Here is a 9,937-nt window from a genome sequence, read left to right on the forward strand (position 1 = left end):
GGGCTGCAAAAGGAGAGGTATACAGTCCTTTCTAATAACTCAGATTCAAGACCCTCCAACTTTTTGTTCAAAATAGCAAGAGGCTCGGGGGCTATACTCAGTGAGTGCACTTTTTTCAAAAAAGCGCACGTCACTCAGAAGACTTCTTCAAGACAGACGACTTCAGGGCCACAAGCTAAAAAGAACCCGGACATAGCTATATCCGAGCTCTTTTCGACAAAAAGAACCCGGACATAGCTCAATCCAAGATCTTTTTAAACAAAGAAACCGGGTATATGCTCGGGAGCCTTTCGATGAAGAATCAAGACGATTTCAAGAAAAGACCCTCAAGCTCCTTGTGCCAAACAGCAAGAGGCTCGGGGGCTACATCCAAATGGGAGTACTTTTTTCTTCAAAAAGGTACACACCAGGTGAAGATCTCACGAAGCGCTATATGGTTTCGCTCAAGAAAGCACTTGGACGAAGCTTGTTCCTACTCTACAAGACTTGAAGGAACAAGACAAGGCTTCCAGAACTCAACCATGAAGTGCTCGGGGGCTTGTCGGTGCGGGACCCATAGGATACCCCGCAAGGAAGGGAGAAGAACTAGCCTAACTAGGATTCTTCCCCCTGTAATCTTAGTAGTAGTACTATTCTGTAATCCTATTAGGAACTCTCATTGCAAACCGACTAAGACTTTGGCCTCCTGACTATATAAAGGAGGGTAGGGCTCCTTGGATCGGGAGTTCAAGACGACCATTGTACAACACAACGCTGCATAGTCAATCCAACGCAAAGGCTAACGCCGGCTGGACGTAGGGCTATTACTCGATTCACGATCGAGGGCCTGAACCAGGATAAATCGACTGTCTCTTGCGTTAACCGTCGAGTTCTGCATACGCAGAAGTCCGAACATACTGTCCCGGGTACCCCCGTGGCATGCTATCGGTGGTCAAACATCGACAACTCCCTCTGTCCACAAAAAAAATGCAATTCTCGCTTTTTGAGAAGTCAAATAGTTTCATCTTTGACTAAATTTGTATAAAAAATTACTAACATTCATGATATAAAATAAATACCATTAGATTCATCATGGAATCTATTTTTACAAAAAAAAATATTTAAAATCATAAATGCTAATACTATTTGTTGTAAAGTTGGTCAAACATGAGCTAACTTGACTGGCATGATTCTCATAATTGCATTTTTTTTTTTTGACGGAGGGAGTATCTCAAAATTGGCGAGGTTTATAAATAGTGTGGCATGCACAAGGTAGCAAGTGGCAGGTTAGAAGGCACGTAGCAGCTGCAGGCAGCTGAGGGCTGAGGCCATGCATCAAGCAATCATGCAAGTCCTTCTACTGCTCCTGTTGGTTCTCCCGGTGGTCATCATGATCGTCCGGCGTGCAGCAACGCCCATCAAGGCACGCCTGGCCACCTTCAAGTCCGTTCTAACAAGTAAGCCACAATTTATGTTCGTCACGGATGGCGCCACGGCACATCACCTTCTTGTTCGGGGCCGCAAAGCCGCCGCCGGTGGCGGCTCCTTCTCCAACTGCATGCCGTCCATGTCACCCAGCGCCTTCCTCTCCGGCCAGCTCTACCACAACATCACCTCGGCACCCTACGGCCAGCTCTGGCGCGCCCTCCGCCACAACCTCACCTCGGGAGTCCTCCATCCAACGCACCAGCACCGGTACGCGGCCGCACGGCGTCAGGCGCTACGGGGCCTCATCGCGGACCTCAGGGAGCAGCAGCTCACCAACGGCGTGGCGCTCGCCGCGGAGAGCATCCGTGGCGCGGTGTTTCGCGTCATCTCCACCATTTGCTTCGGCGACGGTGTCGACGCGGCCGTGGTCCGCGCCATGGACGACGTCCAGATGGAGCTAGTCGTGGCCCTATCTACGATGCGCATATTCATGTCCATGTCCGTGCCGCTCCAGGTGGCGTCTAGGCTTATCTACCGCAAGCGGTGGAACAAGCTGACCGCGATACGGCAGAAGCAGGAGGAGTTGTACCTCCCGCTCATCGATGGCTGCCGCAGCCATCGCCGGCACTCTGACGAGGCACTGACCTATGTGCACACGCTCCTCGACCTCCGTGTCCCGGTAGAACTCGAAGCAGATGAGGCAGGTGCTGCTGGGGGAAAGCAAAGGCAGCAGCGGAGGCTCGAGGACGGTGAACTCGTGGGACTCTGCTCGGAGTTCCTTGGTTCCGCGACTGAAACCACTGTCGCGTCACTGCAGTGGATCATGGCGAACCTGATGAAACGCCCAGGGATACAGGAGGCCGTCCGGAGGGAAATCGAAGCTGCTGTGGACGCCGATGCTGAGGAGGTCGGGGAGGAGGTTCTTGGGAAGCTAGACTACCTCAATGCTGTCATCTTGGAGGCCCTCAGGCTGCATCCCACCACTGCCCGGGCATTTAGGCAGGTAAGAGCGCCTCTGGTGGTACCAACTAGCAATATACAAGCATTCATACGTTCTTTTATCATTATATCCACTCAATGAAATTAAATACATGGTATAGTTATTTCAATTAATTGTTTTCATTCATTCAGTTGCAATGCACAAACGTTTTTGATATATAACTATATAAGATTATCTAACCAATCTCATGAATATGAAAAAAACAGGTGATGCAAGAAGACCAAGTGGTTGATCATGATGGCCAACGAATTCCTGCGGGTACCACTATGGTCTTCGTATTGGATGCTCTAGGGCGAGACAAGACGGTGTGGGATGACCCTGAGGAGTTCAAGCCAGAACGTTTCCTAGCATGTGGAGGTGGAGAAAGCACCAAGAACCTATTGTCGTCCATGGCGGGGGAGATGAAGATGATGCCTTTTGGGATCGGGCGGAGGATGTGCCCTGCAATAAGCATGTCGTTGCTCCACATTAGCTACTTCATGGCAAACCTTGTGAGGGAGTTTGAGTGGGGTGAAGTGGAGGGTGAGCATGCCGTCCAACTACACACGGACCCTAGAATCGAGATGTTCAATGTCATGAAGCGCCCACTATGTGCTCACCTTGTGCCTCGACGACCGGAGGGCAAAAAGATACGTTAACTAATTGGACAAGGGTCCCGTTGATCCATATGGAGCAGGCCATCCATCCATATATCGTGTTGTAGGGCATGTATAACTGCAAATAGCTGCTAAGTGCTATCTGCTAGCCTTTATCACCTCACATATAGACAGTTAACTAGACAACTTATACTGTCTGTGTTGTCTATTTGACTATTTACGTCGTGCATGTATGTCTCCATATCGAGGATGAATAAGATTTCCGTGTGCTATTTTGTTGCGTCTTAGATATAAATAAGATCTGTCATAATAAGATGAATGTAAATGCAATATTTCTTAAGAACCATTGTTAATATATAAGATGCTATAATTTGGTTACACATATAGCATGTGGGAATGAAAAATCCACAACAGTTAATCAACACTTAGCAGTATGTGTTCGAGAGAATTTGCGAGCCTGTAAACAAGCAAGTCCACAAAGAATGGTGACTTTTGGGCCCTTCAGATCATGGGGTACAGCAGGGAGATTGAGTTGTTTGTTACTGTGATGTGCCAATGTCTCAGCCACTGACACTATGTAAAAAACAATTTTTAGCAACGGTTCGATTTTTTTTGTAGGGGCGGCTGATGATGGAGCCGCCCCTACAAATGGAACAGCAGGGGCGGCTGGTGATACGAGCCACCCCTACAAATAGGGTCTGATTTGTAGGGGCGGCTCAATCACCAGCCGCCCCTGGAGTTGCTATTTGTAGGGGCGGCTGGTGATTGAGCCGTCCCTATAAATGCCTCCGTATACATAGCTCCGATTTGTAGGAGCGGCTCAATCACCAACCGTCCCTACAAATGACCCACATATAAAACAGCTACAGCACCTTCCTCCTCGGGTCACTCACTCCAAACCGTGAAAGAAAGGTGGGAAGGCCTTGGGCACCTCCCAAAATTGCTCTACTAAGGAGGGAAGGTTTTGGTCTCAAATCCTTTGGTGGAGAGGTTGTAGAAGGTAAGAAAATGCTATTCCACACTTTTTTTGAAGTTTTAATGGTTGGTTAGTGAGTAATTAGAGTTTTGTTTTTCTCTCTCTTCTATGGTGCTTGAGCTACTTATGAAGCAAATTAGACCCAAGTTTTAAATGTACTAGGATAAATTAGGGAGGGGAACAAGATCATATCCTTATTTGGTCCATGTTTCTTGATTTTAGTAAACAATTAGTTAGTTTTATGGATGTTTCATATGCATGTGGATCTAGATCTAGGGTTTGGTTTTTTTATTAATTTCATTTTTGTAAATTTATGTTTGATGAAATTGAACTAGGGTTTGTATGAAAGATATTGGGTAAAGTATAATTGTTGCTAATTGTTGTCTTTGAAATTGTTTATTGTAATTAATAAATATGTATTTTAATTATTTATGGATAAATGGGCCATTAATTAATTTTTCTCTACCATGGTGTGTTTGTATGCTTCATGTAATTATATTAGATTTATATTCATATATATCTGAAGTATATACAATTATTCTCAAGTAATTATTATTTTGATTCATTTTTATATATATCTGAATAAGTAGTCCTTTAATGTTTGTTTTGTTGTTGTTGTAAAAGATGGAGTACATAAACTCTTGGATGTATGGTTCGTAAAGGTTTAAGCCAGGTTTCCGTGAAGAGGTGGATAAATTTATTGAAGCCGCAAAGAAGCATGCAACGACATTGAAAAAGAATAAGGATACAATTATTTGCCCCTGTAAAGATTGCAAGAACCATAAGGCATGGACAAATGTGACTATCATCAGATTATATTTGATTATGCGAGGATTTGTTGAGGACTATACAGTGTGGATTCATCATGGTAAAACGGTTATTGTTAACGACGAGGATGAGGAATACGACGATGAAACCATAGAATCCCTGTCCCAACATTCAGCAGAGCTTGATGCACGAATGGATTTCGAGTTTGGTAATGAACAAGGTGGTGATGCTGGTGGTTGGGATGGTAACGACGAAGGTGGTGTCAATAATGGTGGTGAAGCACGTGTCGGGGATGAAGATGATTTTGAGGACATGATTCGAGCCCTTGGACCAGAGATTTTACTAAATAGCCCGAAAGGTCTAGAAAATTTGGAAAGGGTGACAAAAACATCGAAAAAGACTGTGTATGGTGTTGAAAAGGGTTGTCCGACACATTGGACATTGCTACGTTTTGTGCTTGAGCTGCTCATCCTGAAGGCTAAGTACGGCTGGTCAGACTGTAGTTTCAATGATCTATTGCATCTCCTGTCATGGGTGCTGCCACAACCAAACTTAGTTCCAGCCAACACATACCAAGCGAAGAAGGTCATAAGTCCATTGACAATGGGGGTTGAAAAAATCCATGTATGCCCCAACCACTGTATACTTTTTCGTGGTGAAATGTTCAAGTCACTAGATAAATGTCCCCGGTGTGGAGCCAACCGGTACAAGAACAATGACCTTTACGGTGAGAATGAACCCTACACGGGGAAAAAGAGGAATAAGAATGGTACAAAAAAAGGTGGTACAAGAATTTTAGCCCCCAGAGGACACTCCATTAGGCAACGATGCAAAGCAGAGAAGAATTCCTGCCTTGGTAATGTGGTACCTGCCAGTGACCGACCGCTTGAGACGTATCTTCCTAAACCCTAAAGAAGCCGCACTCATGACATGGTGGGATGATGAGCGCAAGGTGGATGATGATAAGATTGCATACCCGGCTGATTGTAGTTAGTGGCAAAGGTTTGATGAGAAGCATAAAGAATTTAGCGATGACCCAAGGAATGTATGGTTTGGCTTGAGCACCGATGGAATGAATCCCTTCAATGAGAGGATGAGCGACCATAGCACATGGCCAGTGATCTTGACCATGTACAATATCCCAACATGGTTGTGTCAGAAGAGAAAGTACCTTCTCCTCACTATTCTTATTTCTGGCCCTAAACAACCAAGCATTGATATAGACGTGTTCCTCGAGCCTTTGATGCAAGAAATGGAGAGGCTATGGAGGCATAGGGAGCAGATGTATGATGTGTTCCGAAAGGAGGACTTCATATGTAGAGCAATAATATTTGTTACTACCAATGATTACTCCACGATGTTTGCTTTGTCTGGATAGATCAAAGGGAAGACGGGATGCTTGGTTTGCTTGGATGGTACTACATGGGTGTACCTGGATGCATCCAAGAAGATAGTTTACCTAAGGAACCGATACTTCTTAAAGACAAGTCACAAGTACCATAGCAAATTGTTCTTTAGATTTTATGACAACGCCCCGGAGATTAAACCCCCTTCGGAGAGACGTCATAACGGAGAACACGTGTACAGAATGGTGAAAAACATACGCGTCGTCTATGGAAAGAAGAATTCGGATGGGACGAACAGAGATAGAAGCACACCTCCTATCGAAGGCGTACCTTTCAAGAAACAACTGATCTTTTTTCAGTATCTGCCTTATTGGCCAGACTTGGAGGTCCCCCATGCCATTGATGCTATGCACGTGCAGAAGAATGTCTTTGAGAGTCTCAATGCTACCTTGATGGACACAGTCAAGTCAAAGGATGGTCTAAAAGCACGGAAAGACATGGTGCAGCTAAACGTGATGGCACAGCTTCACCCGGTACCTGAGGCTAATGGAAAATACACTCTGCCCGCGGTGTGCTTCAACCTAACACCAGACGAGAAGAGAGCTATATGCACTTTCCTAAGGGAGATCAAAGTCCCGACTGGGTTTTCAGCAAATGTGAAGAAGCTAGTGTCGATGAAGGACTTGTCAATAACACACTGCAAGGCTCACGATTGCCATGTGATGCTGACAGTGTTTCTACCTATTGCAATCAGGGCTATAAAGCCAGAGTTTTTGAAAATGGCCATCACCCGCATGTGCTACTTCTTTTTGAAGATCTCACAGAAGACGATTGGCAAGCAAGAGCTGAGTGACCTACATGAATTTGTGATGGAGACACAAAACCAACTAGAGATGTGTTTACCTCCTACTTTTTTTATATAATGCCACATCTCATGATTCACATGGTTCATCAAATACAGGTGTTAGGCCCTTGTTACTTGCATGAAATATGGTCCTATGAGCGGTTCATGTTGGTTCTAAGTCAATGCGTGCATAATCGAGCATACCCAGAGGGCTCCATGATAGAGGGTTACAGTACTAAAGAAGTCGTTGAGTGCTGTCAAGAGTACCTAAAAGTACATAAAGGGATTGGTAAACCCGATTCTTTGTTTTGCCGATAATGAAATTATCCAAGTCCATACATTATATGGAATATGAGCTGATGATCAAGAACTTGTGAGGAACTTGGCATCATTAGCAGCCGCCCCTACATTACCTTCTCCTCTCTTCTCTGTTATGATGCCTTGATACTCCAAGTTCAAGATCAGATGATGATTGACATGTTTCTGAGGCCTCTACTACTGCTTGCTGCGCTGCTGCGCAAAATTTCCAATTTGACTTGCAAAACAATACTGTAGAACATAATTTGTTAATAATGACCACTGCAATTCTAGACTTGCTATACTGTAAACAATACTGTTAGTTTCTACTATTACTCTATTTCTCTTCTCTCTTCTCCCTTCTACTCACCTCTCTTCTCTATTCTTCTCACCTCTCTTACTACTCCTCTTACTACTTGCTACTCCTAAGTGGCTGCTGCTCTTACTCTACTACTACCACTCTACTGCTACACTTACTCTACTCTACTACTTTCTACTTACTACTACTACTTGCTACTTCTAGCTAGTAACTGTTGGTTGTTGTTGCTTTTTTGCCAAATCTCCCAGGACTCACCCTGGACTTGTTGTCCTGTCTTTTGCCATCAGCTGCAGCACTATGTTTGTTAAGCAGCTGTTGCTTTTTTTTACCAAATCTCCCCTCTCCTCTCCTCCCCTTTGTTTTGCCGATGATGAAATTATCCAAGTCCATACATTATATGGAATATGAGCTGATGATCAAGAACTTGTGAGGAACTTGGCATCATTAGCAGCCGCCCCTACATTACCTTCTCATCTCTTCTCTGTTATGATGCCTTGATGCTCCAAGTTCAAGATCAGATGATGATTGACATGTTTTTTAGGCCTCTACTACTGCTACTTCTCATTTTTTGACATATTATTGTTTTATAAGACTACTTTGGTTTATAGACCTTTTTGATTTCTTATACCTTCTCACATACCTAAAGCATACTTTCTTGCATCTATTAGAACAAAGCGCGAAATAATGTCGCTGACACCAGACAGTGCAGCCCGATGCCCTGAGCATGATGTGATGAGGACATGACCACCATACATATGACCATGCTTGGAGAACCATATGGAGACTAAGGAGATCAGCGAGGGTGTCCTAACCGAGAAGGAGGCCCAAAGCTCATCCGGTTCGAGTCACCAAGGTGGAGGCCTAAATTAAGTTCGAGTCCATCTCGGCCTCCAGGACTAGTCTACCTTAAACTAGTCACCCAAGATGCATCCGGACTCCATTTTTGATGATCCATATATGGATGGAAAGATAATTTGATAAGGAAGCCAATCCAAGTGGTTTCACGTCAAAAGACCTTCAAAATCAACAGGAATCGTCGAAATAAGTCAGCATCTAGAATCTGTCAAGGTGCTGCGACACCGTCTTTTGGTCCGTTGGACGGTGTATTGTGTTTGGGCCCATTAGGGGGCGCGTCTAGGGGGGTGACGCCCAAGACTCTATAAATACCAGCCATCGCTCTCCTTAGGGTTTGGGTTTTGTTTAGTTCTTGATTTCCTCGTGAAACAGACGTCGTTTTGCTGCAACTGTCGCCGCCAAGGCCGTTTGTTGTGAACCAGGGCCCCAGTTCTTGATCTTGTTCGCCTATGGCGATTAGTCCTTTTGAATAAAGACTTGAACTCTTTCTCATTATCATAAGCCTCATATTTATTTGCAATTTCAGATTGCATTTATCTCGTTCTTGCTTGTGTTCTCGATTCGCTTGCAGGAAAGCCTTCTCGTCGAGGTCAATCGCGTTCGCATGGTTAATAACCAACGGAGGAGTGGTGTAACGGTTGCGGGGGTCTGAATTAGTCTTGGTTCGAAGCCTAGATCATGAACGTCGAGTCTCCACCAATCGATGCTATCATACCTTTCGGAAGATCAGGCCTAGTCTACATTAAGTGGTATCAGAGACCTTGTTGCCCGTTAGGTATAACTTTGTTTTCCCTTTAGATTGTTACTGTTTTTGCATTACCTACAGTCCACAAAAAGCCAAAAAATATACATCATCACATATTCCCTGTCCTATAGCCTCATTGTGTCATGCAAGTTCGTCTCTGATTTGCGTTGTTGAGTTTGTGCCCTAGGTCAAGTTCTTGTTGCTGGTTTTAGATCGTTTTTTAGTTCAGTTTGTGTTTCTCCTTTGTTTTTCATCATAATCCGTGAACACCTTCAAGTATTGTTGTGATTCCTTTGTATTCATCAAACCCTAGTCCACGCCATCTTATTTGTTACACTTGTCTTCACTGTTTTTCATTAAATTCTTGTTGTCGTGACCAATTTTGCACACATTATTCCTGTTTTGTCCTCTAATTCGGAGTCCGTTCTTAAAACTGGTCTAGTTTTCGTATACGAACTCGGATTTTGACGTTCCATATATCAAAATCAATCAGAAAAAATTTTTGGATCTGTCCATCCCCCGCTTTCTCGAGGTCGGAGATTTTTATTTTGGTCAAAAAGTGGTCACAAGATCCTCTTTTCGTGGTCACAAGGTCTTTGTCGATTTCGAGCACGTCTTCTGGAAATTCCACAGGCCACGTCTTTCACTTGTTTAAGCTCATAGTTTCTATGGTTATTTCTTTTGTGCTCCTAAGTGAAGAAAAAATATCAAAGAAATAAAAAAAAGGTCAAAATTTCCCAAAAAACAACGACAGCCCAAAAATAGAAAAAAAAGAGAGGGGCAA

General features: G+C 44.1%; 1 protein-coding gene across 1 annotated transcript; it reads left to right on the top strand.

Moving 5' to 3' along the window:
- The first annotated feature begins 1,324 nt into the window (after positions 1-1,324).
- LOC136472414 (cytochrome P450 89A2-like) lies at positions 1,325-3,045 on the top strand. The gene is made up of 2 exons (XM_066470124.1): positions 1,325-2,410; positions 2,614-3,045. The coding sequence occupies exons 1-2, from the start codon at positions 1,325-1,327 to the stop codon at positions 3,043-3,045; spliced, it is 1,518 nt and encodes a 505-aa protein (XP_066326221.1).
- The last annotated feature ends 6,892 nt before the right edge of the window (positions 3,046-9,937 follow it).

This window comes from Miscanthus floridulus, chromosome 8, assembly GCF_019320115.1.
Source record: "Miscanthus floridulus cultivar M001 chromosome 8, ASM1932011v1, whole genome shotgun sequence".
NCBI lineage: Eukaryota > Viridiplantae > Streptophyta > Magnoliopsida > Poales > Poaceae > Miscanthus > Miscanthus floridulus.